The sequence below is a fragment of the Engystomops pustulosus genome, chromosome 4 (assembly GCF_040894005.1).
Source record: "Engystomops pustulosus chromosome 4, aEngPut4.maternal, whole genome shotgun sequence".
NCBI classification, from domain to species: Eukaryota; Metazoa; Chordata; class Amphibia; order Anura; family Leptodactylidae; genus Engystomops; species Engystomops pustulosus.
The window spans coordinates 216,004,206-216,027,927 of NC_092414.1; the positions used below are offsets into that span (position 1 = coordinate 216,004,206).

Sequence of the window (23,722 nt, forward strand, 5' to 3'; positions counted from 1 at the left end):
CTTCCTCCACTCGAGCTTCTTCATGCAGGAAGAGCAGCACCTGCAGCACCGGTATTATCAAAGTCATGGGGGAAATGGAAGCAGATCATGCTAAAACTCATCTGTATGGATGAAAGACCACAAACGACCAGGAACTGTAAACTGGGATCCAGAAACAGACAGACGTGTGGTTTTGCAACTTTGGTCCGAGCCAGCTTCACACATAACCCTTACTTTGTACATTTGCTGAACCTGATGGTGCAAAGGGTTCTGGTCAACAATAAAGATGTGCTTGAAGCTTTTGATTATAGTGCATGGTTTGTGATCTTCTGCACTGCAGAAGAACTTTGGCCTGGCCAGCCACTGTATGTACCAACTAGATGGAATCCCAGCATATGCTGGAAAGGGTGTGTAAGCAGCAGAAGGAAACTATTGAATCACGGTTTCAGAACACCAAGGAGCAGATTTACTTACCTGGTCCTGTCGCGATCCAGCGGCGCGTTCTTCATCGAGGATTCAGGTCTTCCGGCGATTCACTAAGGTAGTGCGCCCAATGTTTGCCAGGTGTCGCTGCTGCGCTGAAGTCCGTCGGAGTTCACCATCCTATCCTGGGTGCAGGTAAGAGCATGTCAAGCGACACATTTTTTTTAAAATAACACGGTTTTTCCGAATCCATCGGGTTTTGCAACGACCACGGCCCCCCCCCTCGATTTCCGTTGCATGCATGCCGGCGCTGATGCGCCACAATCCGATCACATGCGCCAAAAACCCGAGGCAATTCATCGCAAACCGGTAATTTTTGGGAAACCCGACGAAAAGGAGCAATTTGGGCTCTTAGTAAATGACCCCCCCAAGTGTCGAAGAAGTGACCGACAGCACTTCACCACTGACGGAGCTGCCATGAGGCTGCACTGCTTCCAATATGCCACCAATGTGATCAGCCCCTATGAAATCATCATCTGCTCTACCATTCCCATCTTTTGCTTGCTTGCTTATGTCCATGGATGTAATGGTAGCACATGAGGAAGAAGATGAGGAACAGATTTAGGGCCAGTCCACACGTGGCTGGCTGGTGGGTTGCTGGACTAGGGGTAAGGTACTCAGAAAACAAGTAGTGGCTTAGCATTCAAGAGTACAACTGGATAATGAAAAGCAGGTTCTTCTTTATTAAAGTCTTAGAAACATTACAGCAACCAACATGCTCAACGCGACTCGATGCAGAGCGTCTTAGTCATGATCTTGTAACGTGTTCATCTAAAACAGCCAGGTTGTGAAGTAGATGGAGACGCCTCTTTCCAAGGACAAACACACCTTAATCACAGTCACTCAAGGGGCCACATTTATCACTTTTGTGCGCCTAAGTGTAGTAGTTGCGCCTAAATTCGGGCGCACTGTTTTCCAGAATTATCACAAGCTACAACCATCTGTGATAAGTATATTTTCTGCCTCTTATTAATCACTTTACTTTGGCGCAGTTTAGGCGCAGTTTAGGCGCAGTTTAGGCGCAGTTTAGGCGCAATGTTAGATTCGGGCACTTACATGTGATCCTGCTACAAGCTCCTCTCTGCTTCTCCCACAGCCCAGAATGAAGATAACACTCACAGCAGCACCCAGGGGTGTGACACCCAGCACCCAGTGACCTCCTCAGCAGGGGCTTCTCCTGGAGGGGATTCCCCAGTGCTGGTCTCCTGCTGCACCCCTGTAATTCTGCACAATATCCCCCTCAGACACTGTGCAGAATTACATGGGGGACACTTGTTTGTAGTATCTGCAAACTTGTGCAAAGTTCTCCTCTCTCTTGCTGTGAGCTCAGCGTTTTGCAGAATATTTAGTAAATAGAAGGTGATGAACTGTAAATAGAGTCTGCAGCTCCTGTCTGTAATGTATCTAATTGTATCTATTATATGTACCAGTGTCTGACTGAGCTTTGCTGCTAGAAATGAGCTGTTCTGCAAAGGGGCTCAGTGGTTTCTTCTCAGATAACGCCACCTTCGAGCTGGAGTGTTTTTGCGCCCGTTTTTGCGCCTAAATGCAAAAGTCGCACGTGATGAATATCATTAGGCGCAGCAAAACATCTGGAATTGAACGATAGATGAGGGAAAGGTGGTTATTTTAGCTGCGCGGCTAATTTGACGTTTAATCGCAAAAATGGTGCAAAAACGGTGCGCCTAAACGAAAAGGCGCAAAAACAACAGAAAAAACAAGTGATAAATGTGGCCCAAGGTGTGTTCCTCCTTGGAAGGAGCTTCTTCTATCTTTGACCCAACCCGACCGTTTTAAATTGTTTTGGTTGAACCCATGTTACAAGATCATGACTAAGATGCTCTACGTTAAAATGCATTGATGGTGTGTGCATGTTGGTTGCTGTAATGTTTTTAATATTTTAATAAAGACCTAATTTTCATCTCCCAGTTGTCCTTGTGAGTGCTGAACTACTACTTGTTTTCTGCATATTAGTCCAACGTCTGGAGATTGATGCTGCATTCCCTGGAGCTAGGATTTGGAGAAAGCTAATCTGGACTGTTAGGATGAGATGGTGTTCTACATTATGGTGGTGATTCTCAACAGTGGTCCGGTACTGCATCGTCCGGCCAGGGGACACTTTTGGAGCAGGATGAAGATGCGTTTTCCTCAGAGCATGGTGACACCTGGACCATCTCACGGGCGTCAATGGAGCTGGCTAGGGAAATGTAGAGGATGAGGAGGAAGCTTTTGTGGTTTTCCTTTCCGACCCCCATTTTACAGTCATTTTTGGGTATTAAAATCCAGGCTCTGACTGACTTTAATGGATTTCATATTCAAGTCAAAGTTTTTGCCAAAGTCTTGGTCAAAAACCAAATTTTCCCTGACTGAAGTCTGGATTCATGTTTTGCAGACCCAAAATAGCAATGTTTGGTCCACACATCACTACTTTATGCTCTTTTCCAGTCAAAGGGTTTGCCCCTTACTGACTAGACAGGGGGCGTCTTGACTAGTCACATAATATATATGATATCTTTTGTTCTGCAAAACCGATTTTTCATGCAGACATTTTTTAGCAATGTATGTGCAATGCTCTATGGGGACGGAGGGGGCCAAAAAGGGGTCTCCTGGTGACAGGTTCCCTTTAAAAAAAGGCCAAACCATAAGAGACTCCATGAGGTTGACAGTAGACGCCCCACCAAAAGTTGATCTCTTCTGAGACATTACAGCATAAATAAGACTGAGCATAAGACTGGTGTAGAAGATGGGGGTCAGCAGACATATGGTGGAGCCTTCAACGTATGTGTGAACCTCAAAGCTCTGTAAAGGCAATATGTGATGTTTTCAACCAAACATATGCAACCGAAAAAATCAGAAATTATGTCTGTATTTTTATGTTTATGGTCAAGTAAAGGACAGAAGTAATGACACCTCATGTGTTTATAGACTTTTATATGAATATAACATTACATATATTTTGTATTTTCATCATAGTCCTCATAGATAAATTCTTTATACCTTACAACTCTTTATAGGATCCGGGCCCTCTGACTCTTTAATTAAAGTGCCATATCACATATGCCTAATCAGGTATAAGATAGTCTTCTACAAGCCCACATCTACACCATCATTATCATTCACATTTCTTGGTCCGTGGTGGAGGATTCTCCGTGGAAAAGAACCCCTCCACTACAATCTCTCTGCTTCTGCCGTTCTCTGTCTCTTGGACAATATGCAATTCCAACGTCAGTAGGTTTCAGGATAGAAAAAATAGTAATTCTTTTGTATCACATTAGTCAACTGTATACCAAGCCTAGCTGTCTCAGGAGGACACTCATTGTAGTGAACGCCGGGTTAATAGGAGATGGAAGGTCCCGCGATATGACCCAGGAATGGGGATGTATCCCACAAGTGATTTTTCCTCAGGGACATTTACTATTAAGAGTGGAACATCTACCTAAAGGAAGTATTTCTGGAGGACACTTATCCTAGAACACACAAAGTTACTTGGAGATTTGAGGTCCTGACACTAGAGCAGAATCAACCATAACAGCCCATTGTACAGTTCAAGTGTACACAACGACATGTAAGGTTGACTTTTTACCCCAAAAGAGTGTTCCTGAGGGGAACTTATTATAGTGCACACCAGGAGCCTGTGGATTCTATACGTTGAGACTGGATTGGATCCTCTATCTTGGGCTAGGGTTTCCACAGGACAGCTTATTGTAGCCCACAATATATTACTAGCAGATATGAAGTCCAGTACTTCTGCACGAGAGGTGGAATATTACCCTTAGGGTGTGTTTCTGTGGAGACTCTTATTCTAGTGCACAAAAGGTAGCTAGGAGTTTGGGGGTCCTGTAATATGATACTAGAGCGAGATCATCTAGTTCAGTGTTTCTAAGGGGGCACGTGTTGTGGTGCACATCAAGAGGGTAATTATAATCCACACCGGGGTACTAGGAGGTTGGTGATCCTATAATTATAAACTAAAAATAGATCGTTTACCTCAGGTCAGAGGAAAACTTTTTAAGAAGTAGGAGGTCCTGTAACTCAAAAGTGGAAACATTTACCTTAGGGTAGGATTTCTGGAGGGAATCTATTATAGGCCACACCAGATAACTAGAAGATCAGTCGTCCTGTAATCTAGAGTGGCATAATTCAGCTCAGGAAAATGTTTCTTAAGACAATCTTTCTGTACACAAATCTTCTGTCACCCACTTGTTCCTTTACGTAAAATCTACGAGGCAGTCTCACACTGCTTCTATGGGGGCATGGCCTCACCATCTACTGGACCCCTGTTTGATGACTGTGCTCTTATTGAAACGAATTGTAAGACAATGGGGCACATTTACTTACCCGTCCCATCGCAATCCCCACTGTGCGTTGTCCGATGAGGATTCGGGTCTTCCGCGATTCACATAGCTTGTGCGCCTGATTTCCTGCATCCATCGATTCCCCCACTGAGGTCCGCCGGAGTTCATCTTCTTCTTCCCGGTGCATGTAAGTGCTGATCTTGTGACACAATTTCGTTTTTTAAATTCCGTGGTTTGCCCGAATCAGTCGGGTTGTCCGACGTCCCTGCCACCCTATTTGTGTCACATGCAAGCCGGCGCCGATGTGACACAATCCGATAGCGTGCGCCAACAACCCGGGGCAATGCAGGGCAAAATGGTAAAAAGTCGGAAAACCCGATGAAAATGCGCTGTTCAGACCCTTAGTAAATGTGCCCCAATGTCTGAGCAGGGTCTAATGACCAGCAAGTGTAGAGACCATCTTTGATGACGTGAGACATGTCTCCTAAGGGTTTCTTTTATAGTAGGTTATGAGCTCAGTAAACCAGTGCTCCTGATTCTAGTGGGGGTTTTATTATTAAGTGATGAAATGGATTTGATGCTCCAAGCACTTCATCCATTTGTTCCTGTTTTGCCTTTGCCCATTAGAAATTGCTTGGAGTTCATATTGGGTCGAAATAAAATGATGAAACATTTTGGGAGGAACATACAGAATACTAGAGCCCAACTCGAAGATAAGATTGCAAAGATCTCCATGGCTATAACATATTGACCCTTAGCACTAAGAGTGGCTGGGATAAAGGACAACCATACACTGAGGAAGGCCAACATGCTAAATGTGATGAATTTTGCCTCATTGAAGCTATCGGGAAGCCTCCTAGCCAAGAAGGCTACAACAAAGCTTATCAACGATAACAAACCAAGATATCCAAGCATGAACCAAAATGCCTCAGGGGAGCCTTCGTTACACTCAGCTATAATAACATCAGGCTGGGAATTTATGTTGTATTCCGGGAATGGGGTTGAGAGAGACAACCAAACAACACAAAGCAACAATTGTAGGAGTGAACATACCAAGATTATCCCATAGGACACCGTAGGGTTTGTCCACCGACGGAGTTTGCTATTGGGCTTGGTAGCCATAAATGCAAACACAACCATTATGGTTTTGGCCAAAATAGTTGAGATACAAATTGTAAAGACCATACCAAATATGACCTGTCTCGTAAAACATTTCAGAACATCAGGATAACCAATGAAATTCAAAGAACTTAAAAAGCAAAGAAATATAGAAAACAGAAGAAGACAACTTAAAGAATAGTTGTTTGCTCTAACGATGGGGGTGTTCCGGTTGCGAAAGAAAAGGCACAATATGAAAAGTGTTATGGCTGAAGAAGAGACGGCTGCTGCAGTCAACGAGGAGCCCAGTGGTCCTTCAGTAGAGAGGAACTCTATGGTCTTCGGGATGCACTTGGTTTTTTGAGTGTTGGGCCACAAGTTCCATGGACATTTGTAGCAATCGTCTGAATCTGGGCAAGAGATGGAAAACAAGGTTAGTATTTTAGCAGAGGTCCTAAACAAATGTGGCCTTCCTACATAAATATTAACTTTAGAGGCCAGACCCCACCCCAAAAAAATCGGCAAAAATACAAAAATACAGCACCCAAACAAGGGTAATTTTAATACTTCCCTTTTCCACATCCAGTATAATACATAACCCAGATAATCTAAACAACAGACTTCAGATCAGTTCCCGCTTCAACAGACAACATACTTACTGGTCTTATTGGAGATTTCCCCATGAGGACAGGGAGCACACTGAAAACAGCAAATTGGCTCGCCCCTCTTCACCACCTTTCTGAAACCCGGAGAACAACTCTCACTACAGACAGATGTGGGAACCTGAAAAAAATGTAAAGGTGGGAAGGGTTAACATTTTACATTCAACTTATTATGCACTGTAAGTCAGGCTTCTTTTCGAAATATACCTGCCCAATGCCAGAAGGCCACAAGACAGCAGTGATATTAATGGTGAAGATATTTCCATCCATGGCCGCTGTATCATAACTTCCAACCTTGACTTTCTTCATGGTCCCATTACTCCCCGGCTGCCAGTTGACAATGTCGTAGACCGCAGGGAGGTCCCCGTTTTCATCAAAGAAGACTTCTCTCCCATCACTCAGTTTGACCTTCACATTTTGGATGTAGTGTTTCAACTGGAGCACAAAAGTATAAACCATAAGAGTTTTCTACTTATTTTTTAAAATCAAATTTGTTTTTATTTAAAGTTTTTTACATAAAATACAAAACAGAACATTATAAAACATTCCCATCCCTCCCCCTCAAGCGACTACCAAGTTTACATTGGATACAATTAACCAATTATATATCTCCTAATCACTTATCTAAGCGATTTTATTTCTTTTCTTTTTTTTAACAGAGGTTCTCAATACAGAGTTTGGTAAATAGATAAATGTACCGTATATACTCCAATATAAGCCGAGTTTTTCAGCACAAAAAATGTGCTGAAAAACCCTAACTCGGCTTATACTCCTGTCAAGAAAAAAAACTAAAAGTGTACTCCCCTTCCGACGCCCCCAGCAGGTCCTCTTCCATACATTGCGACCCCAGCATCGGCTCTGTGTCCCGGGCCCGCATCAGCACACACTATGATGTCAGCAAGCGGCTGACCTCTTGGTACCTGCGACGGACCAGGACATGAAGCCGATGCAAGGCCCGCGATGTTTAGAAGAGGACCTGCCCGGGGGCGTCAGAAGGGGAGTACACTTTTTGTTTTTTTCCTACAGGCATTATATTGAGACCAGGGGCTCGCAGGCTATATACTACAGGGGGCTGGCTGGCTATATACTACAGGGGGCTGGCAGGCTATATACTACAGGGGCTGGCTGACTATATACTACCGTGGGCTGGCAGGCTATGTAATACAGGGGGCTGACAGGCTGTATACTACAGGGGGCTGAAAGGCTATATTCTACGGGGGGCTGGCAGGCTTTATACTACAGGGGGTTGGCAGGCTTTATACTACAGGGGATTGGCAGGCTATATACTACAGGGGGTTGGCAGGCTATATACTCTAGGGGGCTGGCAGGCTATATACTAAAGGGGCTGGCAGGCTATATACTACAGGGGTTTGCTGGCTATATACTACAGGGGATGGCAGGCCATATACTACATGAGCTGGGCAGGATATATACTACAGGGGCTGTCAGGCTATATACTACAGGAGCTGGCAGGCTATATAATACAGGGTTTCTTTCTCTGATCAATGAAAAAGGTGGCAAGCCATGGGCCCAATATTGATTCAAATATACACATTTTTCCAATCGTAGGGATAAGTTAACTCTAGTAAAAAAAATTCTGACTGACATGGGGGATTTACATTTTTCCAGTGAAAGGCAATTCATTTTTTAGCTAAATATAGTAAACGTAAAATGTCAAGTGGTGACCCTCTAGTAAATTAAGATCAGCAACATATTCCAAAATGCATGTTAGAGGTAGTCTTGGAACATTAGTCGTATAAATCCTGTCAATTAGGTTGAAGATTTCCTCCCAGTATCTACGGAGTCTGGGGCAGTCCCACATTAAGTGAATCTGCATTGGCCACATCACATCTGGGACATCTATTATCTCTCCTACACTTCATCTTAAACAACTTACCGGAGTAAAGTACACCCTATGGAAATGATAAAGCCGTTGTGCCCCACTGAGCGAGACCTTCGGGAGAGAGTCTAGCACATCCTGCCATTGATCATCTCTTATCTCTCCAATATCTGTTTCCCATTTATGACGAAATCTCTCCCTAAGGTGGGAATAAAGCCCCAGGTGTCTCCTATTGTGCTTACCATGTATAGCACTGGGTTATTAGTGGCCTGTTTAATTGATATTGTGAGTTCCTGTTGTGTAATCATATGACGACATTGGAAAAATTGATAAAAACAAGACTGTGGGAAATAAAATTCTCTCTGTAGTTGTTCAAATGTCTTCAATATTGTCCCATCAAAAAGATATTTCATGTATTTATCTCCCCTACTAATCAATTCTGCAAAGGGTTCAAGTTTGCCTAGTTTTAAATACAATGGGGCACATTAACTTACCTGTCCGAGTCATGATCCCCTATCTGGACTCTCTGGCGATCCTGCACTGTGCCGCGATCCACATAGATCTTGAGCCCGATTTCCTGCTTGTGTCGCTTCTCCGCTCAGGTCCCCAGGGTTCACCTTCTTCTTCCTGGTGCATGTAAGTGCATTGTCCGTGTATAATGCGCTGTGCGGGGAGTCACAAAGATCGTGCGCCTGATATCCTGCATGTGTCGCTTCCCCGCTCAGGTCCCCGGAGTTCACCTTCTTCTTCCTGGTGCATGTAAGTGCATTGTCCGTGTATAATGCGCTGTGCGGGGAGTCACTAAGATCACGCTCCCGATATCCTGCATGTGTCACTTCCCCGCTCAGGTCCCCGGAGTTCACCTTCTTCTTCCTGGTGCATGTAAGTGCATTGTCCGTGTATAATGCGCTGTGCAGGGAGTCACAAAGATCGTGCGCCCGATATCCCGCATGTGTCGCTTCCCCGCTCAGGTCCCCGGAGTTCACCATCTTCCTCCTGGTGCATGTAAGTGCATTGTCTTGCGCCACAAATTCAAATGTTAAATCCCGCGTTCAGTCCGAATCCGTAGGATCGTCCGACGGCCCGCTCCCCCCCGATTTGTGTCGCATGAATCCGTGCGCCACAATCCCCTTTTAAACACTGCGCAAAACGGTAATTATCGGAATATCCGACAAAAGTGTGGCCGCAAGACCCTTAGTAAATGAGCCCCAATATCAATGTCCTGTCCCAAAAATGTAGACCCTATAACATGTGAGATTTTTTAAGAAAGACTTGCATGCCCCTCCTCACCCTGTACCATGTATCAGCCATCTCTGTGGCAGTCAATTCCATAGTCTCACTAATCTTAGAGTAAAGGATACATGTTGAAACCTTTAGGAGACCTAAGTCGGTCTGGGTGTTAAAAGATCATTAGAAAGATCTTCTTCCAAATATGTTTTCTAAATGGAAAAGTCTAAGGTGTGTCAACCTGATCTTGTACTTCAATCTACCCATTCCCCTAATGGTCACCATCCTCTGAATTCACTCTAGTTTCTCTATGTACTACTCATACACAGGAATTTCACGAGCCTTGGCAGCAGCCACCTGGCACCGGTGGCTAAAGCTAAATTTGCTGTTCCCTAAGATAAGTTTACAGTGGAAAAGTACATTTGAGGATATTAGTGACAGTGATGGGTCTAAAACGTTCAATGATCTTTTTTTTTTACTTACCTGCCAAGGTTGGAAGTGGTAGATGTCTGCACAGCTCCCATTATGGAAGGGTCCTGAACCTTCCAAGCAGATTCGCATATCATCAAGAGATTTTGCTATGACTTGAACCGAGGTATAGATACTCAAGGAACCTCTGAGACTAGACACATCAGTGTAGGCATTGTCCACCTTAGTGAGGTCTTCATGTCCTGTACAGATTTTGGTCCCATTAACCGGTTGGGGCAAACCATTTATCAAAAATCTGCATCCAAAAGTTTTTTCCCAAAATATTTTACTCAACGATTTCTCAGAATTCAGTGGAAAATTAGAATGTAAACTATATAAATATTCTTTAAATCCTTGTATGGTTGAGCTATGGAAGGCAAAACCAATCGTTCCTGAGAGCAACGTTGAGTATTTTTCTGCTCCCAAAATAGCTGATGTTGACCAGGCCTCGCTGGCCACCAGTACTTTTCCAGTAACATTTTGCTTCATCATCTCATCTAGCAGTGTGGCAACAAAGATATCACTGGCAAAAACAAGCACAGCTTTAGCGGTTGATGCCTTGACAACCCTTGTCACTTGCGCAATGTTTTTACCTCCATTGTTGGCCGCAATGAACTCGGTATAAGCCACACAAGCTCCGGCTTTGAGGATCTCTTCCTTCACCAGTTTGGCTCCTTGATATCCATAATCATTTCCTACAGAAACCACACCAACCCATTTCCATTCAAAGTACAAGATAAGTTGGGCCAACCCCCTTGATTGAAAAGTGTCGCTAGGAACTGTCCGGAAGAAGGAAGGAAATTGCATGCGATCGCTTAGGAGAGAGCTAGTGGAGAAGTGACTTATCTGGAGGAAAAAAACAAAATAATGGCACAAAAAAAATGTAATTGATCAAAAGCTTTACAGGTATAAGCAAAATAACTCCAGAAATTACATTACAGATGTATTTACACCTACCTGTGGATATCTGTACAATCCCAAAATGTGAGCCATGAGGATTGAAGTGGTGGACATGGAATGACCAAGTACTGCAACAAGAGGTGGATTTTTTCGGCAACAGTAATTCGGTACTGCCTTGTTAAGTCCTGTTAACATCCACAAGGTTCCCTCAAGCTCCTTACGTAAATTAGCACAGGAATCATAGGCAACCAAACCCAGTGTAAGGTTTGGGAGAAGATCTAGACGTCCATTGATTTCTTCTAAAGCAAATTTCATGGCCTGGAGCTGCTGGAACATTTCTAGTAGAAACCTGGCAAATAGGGTTTTGTTAAGATTAAGATATTAGCAACTAAAAATTAGATCCCAACCCCAAATCAACAATTACGTAAATGTAAATTTATGAAAGACCTTAAATTTTTTTTGGTTCAACATAATAAAAAAGGCTACAAGTTGTTTTCTTCTAAGACTCCATACTATAGACCAGTGGTGGCGAACCTGTGGCACGGGTGCCAGAGGCGGCACTCCAAGCTCTTTCTGTGGGCACCCGGGCCAGACAGGACACAAAGAATTTTCCTGTAGTTCCAAGCAAAGATGCTGTTATGTGATATTTTAAAGTGACTTTCTTAGCTACTTGGGACTGTCGGAAGAGGGAGAATGTGTAGAAGGTCTCCCCGCTGGCCCCATGATTCTTTTTGTACAGAGGGACACTGGAAAGAAGCTACAATGATGCAAATTTTCCCTCCTTCTTTCTACTGTGTTGGTGTCCTCAGGAAGCCAGAAAGATTGAACGTTGTTGAAGAACAGGGAGCAATGAGATACTGCTCTAATTTTGGTTGGAACCTCGCGATAAATGAAGGGGATTTGGGTCTGCAGTTTGGCACTTGGTCGCTAAAAGGTTCGCCATCACTGCTATAGACTGTAGACCACCTCATTACTTTACAGAAGACCAAGCATAAATGCTTCTCAACCTAAATTGTACAAAGGAGGTCCAAAGAGTCAGACTGAAGGACATTAAGTGAAGAATGTCCAATTTGAAGGCCAGGTTCACTATATCTAATCAACTTGACTACAAAGTAATGCAAAAAAGTCTTACATAGTGCACACGCCTTGAGAAGGTCTCTCTGTAAACGTAAACTTCTGGTATAGGTTATCGATGTGTAAAGGTAGAAGGACACCAATCAAAATATCTCCTCCAACAATGACGCCAGAGAGACTTGAAGTGCTCAACGAGCATCCAATATCACTTCCGTAGGAGACTGGGATAAGATAAGATAACAGCAGATGCCAAAGACAGTGATAGATGCGGGTGACCAACCTGATAGGAAAAGAAATGGAATCCAGTAATAAACAATCATGGTGATAACATTGTTATTAGAAAAATCCTAGTAAAAAAAACAATGAGGTTGACCATTGCTAAGAATCTGAGATGAAAGAATATTTTAGGCTATGAATATGTGATGGAGATATGTTCCTAGTGATGTTCCAGGGACATTATGCAAAATCTTTATCCAGGGTCTTCACCTACAGAAGACTCTTTGCCTTCTCCGACACTTGCCCTCTGAAGACTTACCTCATCTTGTCTCTTGCATCTTCTATCCAACTGTGTTCCTAAGCCACCATATTATTTATAGGGAATATGATGTCACCAGAGGTTACAATTCCCTATTTATTTCATGGAGAGGAACACTGGGAGTGTAATTATCTAGGTCACAATGGAGACTCTTCGAGTGATGCATCAGTTAATTGAATTTCCAGCCACTAATTCACTTTGACACGCAGCTTCTTAAGATGGACCATATTCTATGGAAATATGGCAGAGATATAATTTTGCTATATGAAAAGAGAATAAAAAGTAAAGTATAACTGCAATGGTGTGGTTATTTTAGGTAGCAGAAAGACCCTATCCCATGTGGTGGTGAGGTAGCTGTTAATGGGTAATGTTCTTACATGATTGTATGGCAAGGCCCTCGAGTGGTGGTCATCTTTATTTCATGGTTGATCCCATCAGTTGGTCTCTGATTCCTGCTTATTGTGGGAGGCTCACTGGAGTAAAGAGGCAAATTAAATACCCTTGGTACACACTCTGCTTGCATAACAGTTTCCTAGCCCAACAAGGTGAAGAGGCGTGTACGTGGTTTTAAAGAACAAAGATCAGTAAATACAGGAGAGGTGCTCGGAAATTATCTGATCAATTTACATAGAAGCTTTGTGGCTACAAATTCATTAAGATGGAGACATATAATTGATGATGAATTATAATCAGATACCTTAAATTCCAAACCACTCTGAACGTGACGGTAGTGCTATCTGCTGAACTCTCGTTGAGACACTGGTCCAGTTGGTGCACCACTGTTGTACTGAAGTGAAGTGCTTCAATCTTGAGGGCTAGAGGGAGATTATTTGGGACATTGCTCAGAACTCGAAATTGAAGAGCACCTGAGAGACCTGCTGTTGGCCTCTGATGTAGGGCTTAGCTTGTCTACCATTCATGAACTGGAAACTAATTGGATTAACAAGATCTCTGCCGGCACAAGAACCGCCAGTGGCACAAGGCTGAACAACACGGATTGCCTGGTGCAATCCCACAAGTATACCTTGGGTGGGATGTACCAAATGTAATAAGCAGCTTTCTTGGGCACCCAATTTCCATTCTGATTTAATGCAACACATTATTGACCACTTCTCCACTCTAACTCCATCTCTCTATAGTCAAGAAGTGAGGGGGTTTGAGGGATTCTGGAATTCCATTCTTGGAAACAGTGAAAGTCACAGGGATTTGGCCTCTATTGTTTAGATATCTTTATTTATCAATGGAAATGAGTTTTGATGTGTCTTTTTAATAAAACAGAGCAGGTAAATGGAAACCAGAATTAGCAGAAAGAAGAGTATTCCCAGAATATACACAGGATCCCGATATCGACCAGAGAACTGCTTGGACAACAAGAAGTGCACTTCCTTAGACCTAGTGCTATCATGTAGTATTCTGCAGTGTCTAAAAGGACATTATATAGTGGCCTGGAGACTTTATTACTACTACAGAACTTCAAGTCTTACCCCTTCTTGCGAGATTCAGAAGGATTTGGGGTGTATGGGGGTCTATGTAGCTGAACAAATATCTTTTAGCACAACCTTTTGCAGAGAAATTTTTAGATCGAACAAATACTATTCAAAGTTACTCAGACTTACCTGAATGGGTCAAAATAGAACTATTTATTAGTAGAAGTAATCTGAAAGAGTTACAGGTGAATATTATATCTAAAACTATGGTTTTTTGTTTTTCTCCATTAGATATTCTCTAGAGTTCATCTTTGGCCTTAACAACACTATAAAACATTTAGGAAAGAACATGCAGGCCACCAAGGCCCAGCTGGATGACTGGATAGCATATATCTCCATGGCCACAGTGTATTTCCCACTGGCACTAAGATAGGCTGGTATAAAGGATATGCAGACACTGAGGAAGGCCAACAGGCTGAAGGTTATGTACTTGGCCTCGTTAAAGCTGTCTGGGAGCCTCCTAGTCAAGAAGGCAACAATAAAGCTAATGGTGGCCAGGAGACCAAGATATCCCAACATGCCCCAAAAGGCAGTGGTTGATCCTTCATTACACTCAACAATGATGACTCCAGGCTTTGTGTCTATATTGTGTTCTGAAAATGAGGGTGAATCAGACATCCAAAATACACATAAGGTAAACTGCAAAAAGGTGCCGAGTATGATGATGGTGTAGGACAACCAAGGACTAGCAAACTTTTTTAATTCACTTCCTGGCTTAGTTGCCATAAAAGCAAAAACCACCACAGACGTTTTGGCTAAAATACAAGACACACAGAAAGCAAAAGTCAATCCAAATGTTGCCTGGCGTAGTAAACACTTCACTGACGCTGGATAAAAGCTAAAGAACAAAGGAAGCAAAGACAAAGAGATCCTAGAAGAAGACAGCTCAGGTAGAAATTATTGGTTCTTACAACAGGAGGCTTCTTCAAATGAAAGAAAAGTCCAAAAATACAAGCAGGTATGCTTGACGAGAAGATGCCGGTAGCTGCCAATGCAGCTCCTAGAGGTTCTTCAAAAGAGAGGAATTCTATATCTTTTTGAAGACATCTATCTTTTTGGAGATTAGGTCATTGATCCCATGGACATGTCATGCAGTCAAGTGAATCTGAAATACAATGAAAGTATATATTATTCATGGGCAACAGGTGGGAGACGACCTGGAATTCATGAACTTGACTTACCTGTTTTGTTGGAAATCTCTCCTATTTACTGTAGGAATACATTTTCTTGATAAAAATCATATCCTAACTATACATGTACATTTATCATTGTCCAAGTGTTATGTTATTTCCTTGAGTTGATTCCTCCCTACTAGTTGTTGTAGGATCTGAACCCACAATGTTTTGATGTGCACCTCAAGGCCAAGTGTGTCCTGTGTGGTCCCTCACTTCTGTCCCTCTGCCCCCCTAGTGTGTCGCCCATGCCCCTTACCTGTCCTGGCTCCAGTCTCGTTTTCCTCCGCCGTGCGTGCGCTTTCCCGACTCCCAGGGAGCCCGCGATCCGTCTTCTCTAGATTTAAAGGCCCAGCGCGCCATTAATTGACACTGACCACATATATAAGCCTGCCTCTTCCTGCACACCCTACTGGATCTTCGTGCCTTGTGCCTTAGAGAAAGCTGTGTCTGATGCCTTGTGCTGTTCCGTTCCTGAATACGCTCCTTCTTCCATCTGCCCTGACCTGTGTCTACGTCCCTGACTCTGACCCTGTGCCGCCCGTCTTGACCTCCTGCCTGTCCCCGACTACGAGATTTTCTGCCGTTTCTGTACTTCGACATTGACTGCCACCACAGACAAGTCGCACCTGTGGACCTGTGGCACCACGCTGCAGCAAGTCCAACCCGCTTTGCGGCAGGCTCTGTTGAAAACCGGGTACCACTTAGACTCCAGTCCCAGGTGTCAGCTTGTGTCATTGTCCATGGTGGTTCAGAGGATCCACTACCTCTGAGCCTGAAAAAAAGTGAAGATTCAATCCAAGAGAGGAAGCTAAAGGCTCTCTAACTTCAAATGTTTTCAGATTTTTTTTTCCAAAATGTTTCACATCCTAAAATATGCCTTCGATCTTCATTGTAAGTCATAGGCTTACTTGACTATAGTTACATTTGACCATCTGCATCAATATTGAATGTAATTCCTTCAGGCAGGGTTGTATCATAACTTCCAACCTTGACGTGATGTATAATCCCATTCTCATTAGCTTGCCAGTAAACAATATCATAAACTGCAGGCGGGTCACCATTGTCATTAAAAAAATATTTCACTGCCACTGGTCAATCTTACTCGTGTAGCCTGGATGTAGTGAGAAAGCTGCCAATGAGACAAATAGATTTTCTTAAAGTAGGGATGTTTTTGAATTCTTGACAATTCTTACTCTGAAGATAAAAACTCAATATACCTATCCCGGAAGTGGTTCATACCAGAAGGAAGAGACTGCCAAGTGCCATTGACGTTCATGATCTTCAAGCAACACCACTGGTCACATTATCATGGACCATATCATGGATCCAAATCAACTTTATGTAAATGGTCTTACCTGCCAGGATTTTTAGGTTCTGAATTTTTCCACAGCCGTGATCATTAATGAGTCCTGTTCTCTTATGACATGAGTTGAAGTCATGCAGAGCCTCAACTATAACATAAATGGCAGCAAATAAGCTGCTCCTCGTAAGCTGGAGATATCATTGAAGCTACTGTAGATACTCTTCAGTTCTTCCTTCTTTGCACACAAGTTGGTAGAACTATTGAGTAATTCAGTAACCATTTCCTGATTGAGAAGCTCGCAATCAAAATCCCAAGTATCACATAGTCCCTGGAGAGGATGGATATTGTTGAGGTATTGATGAAAATTTGCAATGACTGAGGTATGAAAGGAAAATCCAATGGATCCAGAGAGTATTGAAGCATATTTACTATCTGACAGTAATACTGATGTAGACCAAGCTTCACTGGCTACAAATACCCTCCCAGAGACATTGGGGCAGATTTACTTACCCGGTCCATTCGCGATCCAGCGGCGCTTTCTCTGCGGTGGATTCGGGTCTTCCGGCGATTCACTAAGGCAGTTCCTCCGACGTCCAACAGGTGTCGCTGCTGCGCTGAAGTCCGCCGAGGTCAGCCGGAGTTCACAATCTTATTCCTGGTGAAGGTAAGCGCGTGTCGAGCGACACTTTTTTAAAAAAAATGCGGCGGTTTCTCCGAATCCGTCGAGTTTTCATTCGGCAACGCCCCCCGATTTTCGTCACATGCCGACGCCGATGCGCCACAATCCGATCGCGTGAGCCAAAAACCCGGGGCAATTCAGGAAAAATCTAATATTTGGGTAACATGTAGGGAAAACGCGAATCAGGCCCTTAGTACATGACCCCCATTCTTCTTCAAAATTTCATTTAGGAGTGGAACCGTTTCTGCATCTATAGAGAAGACCACAACCACCTTGGCAGATGAGTCTTGAATGATTTTTGCTAGGTATGGAGCATTTCTATCTGGACGATTGGTCAAGATTAGAGATGAGCGAACATGCTCGTCCGAGCTTGATGCTCGGTCGAGCATTAGGGTACTCGAAACTGCTCGTTGCTCGGACGAATACTTCGCCCGCTCGAGAAAATGGCAGCTCCCGCCGTTTTGCTTTTTGGCGGCCAGAAACAGAGCCAATCACAAGCCAGGAGACTCTGCACTCCACCCAGCATGACGTGGTACCCTTACACGTCGATAGCAGTGGTTGGCTGGCCAGATCAGGTGACCCTGGGATAGACTAGCCGCTGCCCGCGCTGCTCGGATCATTCTGTGTCTGGATGCCGCTAGGGAGAGAGCTGCTGCTGGTCAGGGAAAGCGTTAGGGTGTTCTATTAGCTTACTGTTAGGCAGGAGTGATTCTCAAAGAACCCAACAGCCCTTCTTAGGGCTACAATAACGTTCTACTTTTTTTATTTTAATTTGCATCTAGTACCATTTTGTGAGGAATTAGCAGGGGGACTTGCTACCGTTGTGTTTAGCTCTTAGTGGCACACATATCCATAGCAAAGACCGAAGTGGGAAAATTCAGTAGGGATTGGATTTCAATTAGGCACTAACTCAGTGTCATCTCATCTGGCATAGTAGTGTGCTTTGATACTTGGCTAGAAAATAGCCATAGGAGAATACAAAGAGCTTACTTACGCCTACAGTAGCGTTCTATATATTTGATTTCTGGTTGATCTGCTGGTGGCTGTACTTTCTGCAGTGCATGTACTAGCCAATTCTGAGCAATTTGTAGTGAGACTTGCGACCGCTGTGTTCTGCGCTTAGTGACGCACATATCCATAGCAAAGACCGAAGTGGGAAAATTTAGTAGGGGTTGGATTTCAATTAGGCACTAACTCAGTGTCATCTCATCTGGCATAGTAGTGTGCTTTGATACTTGGCTAGAAAATAGCCATAGGAGAATACAAAGAGCTTACTTACGCGTACAGTAGCGTTCTATATATTTGATTTCTGGTTGATCTGCTGGTGGCTGTACTTTCTGCAGTGCATGTACTAGCCAATTCTGAGCAATTTGTAGTGAGACTTGCGACCGCTGTGTTCTGCGCTTAGTGACGCACATATCCATAGCAAAGACCGAAGTGGGAAAATTTAGTAGGGGTTGGATTTCAATTAGGCACTAACTCAGTGTCATCTCATCTGGCATAGTAGTGTGCTTCCTTTGATACTTGGCTAGAAAATAGCCATAGGAGAATACAAAGAGCTTACTTATGCCTACAGTAGCGTTCTATATATTTGATTTCTGGTTGATCTGCTGGTGGCTGTACTTTCTGCAGTGCATGTACTAGCCAATTCTGAGCAATTTGTAGTGAGACTTGCGACCGCTGTGTTCTGCGCTTAGTGACGCACATATCCATAGCAAAGACCGAAGTGGGAAAATTTAGTAGGGGTTGGATTTCTATTAGGCACTAACTCAGTGTCATCTCATCTGGCATAGTAGTGTGCTTTGATACTTGGCTAGAAAATAGCCATAGCAATAGGATAGCATTGTTTGGTTTTAAAAACTCAAAAAAAAAAAAAAAACACAAAAAAAAACAAAAAACACAAAAAAAAACAAAAAACACAAAAAAAAACAAAAAAAAGTTATAACTCTCATTTTAAAAATGTTTAACCCGAGGGCTAGGGGTAGAGGACGAGGGCGGGGACGTGGGCGTCCAACTACTGCAGGGGTCAGAGGCCGTGGTCCTGGGCGGGGTGAGACACCACCTGCTGATGAGGGAGCAGGGGAACGCCGCAGAGCTACACTCCCTAGGTTCATGTCTGAAGTTACTGGGACTCGTGGTAGAGCACTGTTGAGGCCAGAACAGTGCGAACAGGTGATGTCGTGGATTGCTGACAATGCTTCGAGCAATTTGTCCACCACCAGTCAGTCTTCCACGCAGTCCACCCATGTCACCGAAATCGCCACTCCTCCAGCTCCTGCACCTCAGCCTCCTCCCCCCCAGTCTGCCCCCTCCCAGGAAAATTTGCCATTTGAACCGGCATACTCTGAGGAACTGTTTTCTGGACCCTTCCCACAGTCACAAACCACTTGTCCGGTTGCTGCTGAGCAATTTTCCGATGCCCAGGTTTTCCACCAGTCACAGTCTGTGGGTGATGATGACCTTCTTGACGTAGTGGAAGCGTGTAAAGAGGTGTCCGACGATGAGGAGACACGGTTGTCAGACAGTGGGGAAGTTGTTGTCAGGGCAGGAAGTCCGAGGGGGGAGCAGACTGAGGGATCGGAGGATGATGAGGTGACAGACCCAAGCTGGGTTGAGAGGCCGGGTGAACACAGTGCTTCTGAGACGGAGGAGAGTCCTCGACCAGAACAGGTTGGAAGAGGCAGTGGTGGGGCCAGACGGAGAGGCAGGGCCAGAGCTGGTGCATCAGCGCCAAATGTGTCAACTAGTGAAGCTCCCGTGGCGAGGGCTCTTGCGGCGAGGGCTAGATCTTCAGAAGTCTGGAGGTTCTTTAAGGAAACACCGGATGACCGACGGACTGTGGTGTGCAACATTTGCCAAACCAGGCTCAGCAGGGGTTCCACCACTACTAGCTTAACTACCACCAGTATGCGCAGGCATATGAATGCTAAGCACCCCACTCAGTGGCAACAAGCCCGTTCACCTCCGGCCGTGCACACCACTGCTCCTTCCCCTGTGTCAGCTGCTAGTCAGCCCCCTGCCCAGGACCCTGCCACAAAAACCCCATCGTCGCCTCCACGATCCTCCACAGCATCCACCAGTGTTCAGCTCTCCATACCCCAGACGCTGGAGCGGAAACGCAAATATAGTGCAACCCACCCGCACGCCCAAGCCCTTAATGTGCACATCTCCAGATTGCTTAGCCTGGAGATGCTGCCCTATAGGCTAGTAGAGACCGAGGCCTTTCGCAACCTCATGGCGGCGGCCGCCCCTCGGTATTCGGTCCCCAGCCGCCACTACTTTTCCCGATGTGCCGTCCCAGCCCTGCACCAGCACGTGTCAGACAACATCATCCGTGCCCTGACCAACGCCGTTTCTGACAAGGTCCACCTGACCACGGACAGGTGGACGAGTGCTGCCGGGCAGGGCCACTATATATCGCTGACGGCACATTGGGTTAACTTGGTGGAGGCTGGGACCGAGTCTGACCCTGGGGCTGCTCATATACTGCCAACGCCGAGGATTGCGGGGCCTACCTTGGTCCAGGTGTTTCAGGCCTACTATGCCTCCTCCTCCTCCCACCCCTCCTCCACCTCCTCCTCCGAACTACCATCCGTGGGCACGGCGCCATCAGTCGGTAGCTCTAGGCACAGCAGCAGTGCCGTCGCTAAGCGACAGCAGGCGGTGCTCAAACTGCTGAGCCTAGGCGACAAAAGGCACACCGCCCAAGAGCTATTACAGGGCATCACGGCGCAGACTGATCTGTGGCTGGCACCGCTGAACCTCAAGCCGGGAATGGTTGTGTGTGACAACGGCCGTAACCTGGTGGCGGCTCTGCAACTCGGCAGACTGACACATGTGCCATGCCTGGCCCATGTGTTAAATCTGATAGTTCAGCGTTTCCTCAAGACATACCCCAATCTGTCTGGTTTGCTCACGAAGGTGCGCCGCATCTGTGCGCATTTCAGGAAGTCCAGCCCAGATGCTGCCACTCTCAGGGCAGCGCAGCGCCGCCTCCAACTGCCCGCTCACCGACTGTTGTGCGACGTGCCCACAAGGTGGAATTCAACACTGACCATGTTATCCAGAGTTTACCAGCAGCGCAGAGCGATTGTAGACTGCCAGATGTCAACTTCCACCAGAACTGGTAGTCAGGTCAGTCAGCTTCCTCAAGTCTACAATGAGGAGTGGACGTGGATGTCTGATATCTGTCAGGTGCTGAGTAACTTTGAGGAGTCAACACAGATGGTCAGTGGCGATGCCGCCATCATCAGCCTCACCATCCCGCTGCTTGGCCTGTTGAAAAACTCTCTGGTCAGCATGAAGTCGGAAGCTTTGCGCTCGTCACAAGAGACAGGGGAAGAATATTCCCTTGTTGATAGCCAAAGCACCCTCAGGTCTGTTTCTCAGCGCATATCGGAGGAGGTGGAGGTGGAGGAGGATGAGGAGGAAGAGGAGGAGAATGTTGGCGAGACACAAGAGGGGAGCATTGCTCAGACCTTCACTGTTCAGCGTGTATGGGCAGAAGAAGAGGAGTTGGAGGAGTTGGAGGAGGAGGAAATGGACAGTCAGGCCAGTGAGGGGAGTGAATTCTTACGCGTTGGTACTCTGGCGCATATGGCAGATTTCATGCTAGGCTGCCTATCCCATGACCCTCGCGTTCAAAGAATTTATTCCAGCACCGATTACTGGGTGTTCACTCTCCTGGACCCACGGTACAAGCAAAATCTTCCCACTCTCATCCCTGCAGAGGAAAGGAGTGTGAGAATGCATGAATACCAGCAGGCCCTGGTGCACAAGCTGAAACAGTATTTCCCTTCTGACAGCGCTAGCGGCAGAGTGCGTAGTTCTGCGGGACAAGTAGCGAGGGAGAGTAGGTGAGCAGGCAGCTTGTCCAGCACTGGCAAGGGTACGCTTTACAAGGCTTTTGCCAGCTTTATGTCACCCCAGCAAGACACTGTCACCTGTCCCCAGTCTCGGCAGAGTAGGGCTGATCTTTACAGAAAGATGGTGAGGGAGTACGTAGCTGACCATACCATCGTCCTAAATGATCACACAGCTCCCTACAACTACTGGGTTTCAAAGCTGGACATGTGGCACGAACTGGCGCTGTACGCCTTGGAGGTTCTTGCCTGCCCTGCCGCTAGCGTCTTGTCCGAGCGGGTTTTCAGTGCAGCTGGTGGGATCATCACCGATAAGCGTACACGCCTGTCGACTGACAGCGCTGACAGGCTGACGCTTATTAAAATGAATAAAGGCTGGATTTCTCAGAATTTCCAATCTCCACCAGGTGAGGGAAGCTCAACCTGAATAATTGATCCACTCCTCCTCCTCCTCCTCCTCATTTTCCTCCTTCTCCTCCTCTTTGTACAGTAAAGCAGAGGAAAATGGCTATTTTTTGACAGGGCCCACTGGCTCTTGCTATAGTACTTCATGCATTTAATTTTTCTGGAGGGCCACCTACCCGGTCCTCTGTTTGAAACAATTTTTGTGAGTGCCACATACAGGCACTCAATCTATTCCATTTTTCTGGAGGGCCACCTACCCGGTCCTCTGTTTTAAAAAATTTTTGGGACTGCCACATACAGGCACTCAATCTATTCCATTTTACTGGAGGGCCACCTACCTGCTCCTCTGGTTTGAACAATTTTTGGGACTGCCACATACAGGCACTCAATCTATTCCATTTTACTGCAGGGCCACCTACCTGCTCCTCTGGTTTGAACAATTTTTGGGACTGCCACATACAGGCACTCAATCTATTCCATTTTACTGGAGGGCCACCTACCTGCTCCTCTGGTTTGAAAAATGTTTGGGACTGCCACATACAGGCACTCAATCTATTCCATTTTACTGGAGGGCCACCTACCTGCTCCTCTGGTTTGAAACATTTTTGGGACTGCCACATACAGGCACTCAATCTATTCCATTTTACTGGAGGGCCACCTACCTGCTCCTCTGGTTTGAACAATTTTTGGGACTGCCACATACAGGCACTCAATCTATTCCATTTTACTGCAGGGCCACCTACCTGCTCCTCTGGTTTGAACAATTTTTGGGACTGCCACATACAGGCACTCAATCTATTCCATTTTACTGGAGGGCCACCTACCTGCTCCTCTGGTTTGAAAAATGTTTGGGACTGCCACATACAGGCACTCAATCTATTCCATTTTACTGGAGGGCCACCTACCTGCTCCTCTGGTTTGAAACATTTTTGGGACTGCCACATACAGGCACTCAATCTATTCCATTTTACTGGAGGGCCACCTACCTGCTCCTCTGGTTTGAACAATTTTTGGGACTGCCACATACAGGCACTCAATCTATTCCATTTTACTGGAGGGCCACCTACCTGCTCCTCTGGTTTGAACAATTTGTGGGACTGCCACATACAGGCACTCAATCTATTCCATTTTACTGGAGGGCCACCTACCTGCTCCTCTGGTTTGAAAAATGTTTGGGACTGCCACATACAGGCACTCAATCTATTCCATTTTACTGCAGGGCCACCTACCTGCTCCTCTGGTTTGAAACA

The 23,722-nt window shown here is 45.3% G+C and overlaps 1 protein-coding gene across 1 annotated transcript; it reads right to left on the reverse strand.

The window, feature by feature from the left end:
* Positions 1-5,339: 5,339 nt before the first annotated feature.
* Positions 5,340-16,806, reverse strand: LOC140128606 (vomeronasal type-2 receptor 1-like). Its single transcript, XM_072150304.1, has 12 exons — positions 16,746-16,806; positions 16,579-16,674; positions 14,311-14,803; positions 14,178-14,218; positions 13,259-13,376; positions 12,939-13,034; positions 12,085-12,306; positions 11,010-11,301; positions 10,068-10,898; positions 6,725-6,952; positions 6,515-6,638; positions 5,340-6,265 (listed from the first exon to the last, which is right to left on the reverse strand). The coding sequence occupies exons 1-12, from the start codon at positions 16,804-16,806 to the stop codon at positions 5,349-5,351; spliced, it is 3,519 nt and encodes a 1,172-aa protein (XP_072006405.1). The 3' UTR covers positions 5,340-5,348.
* Between the last annotated feature and the right edge of the window lie 6,916 nt (positions 16,807-23,722).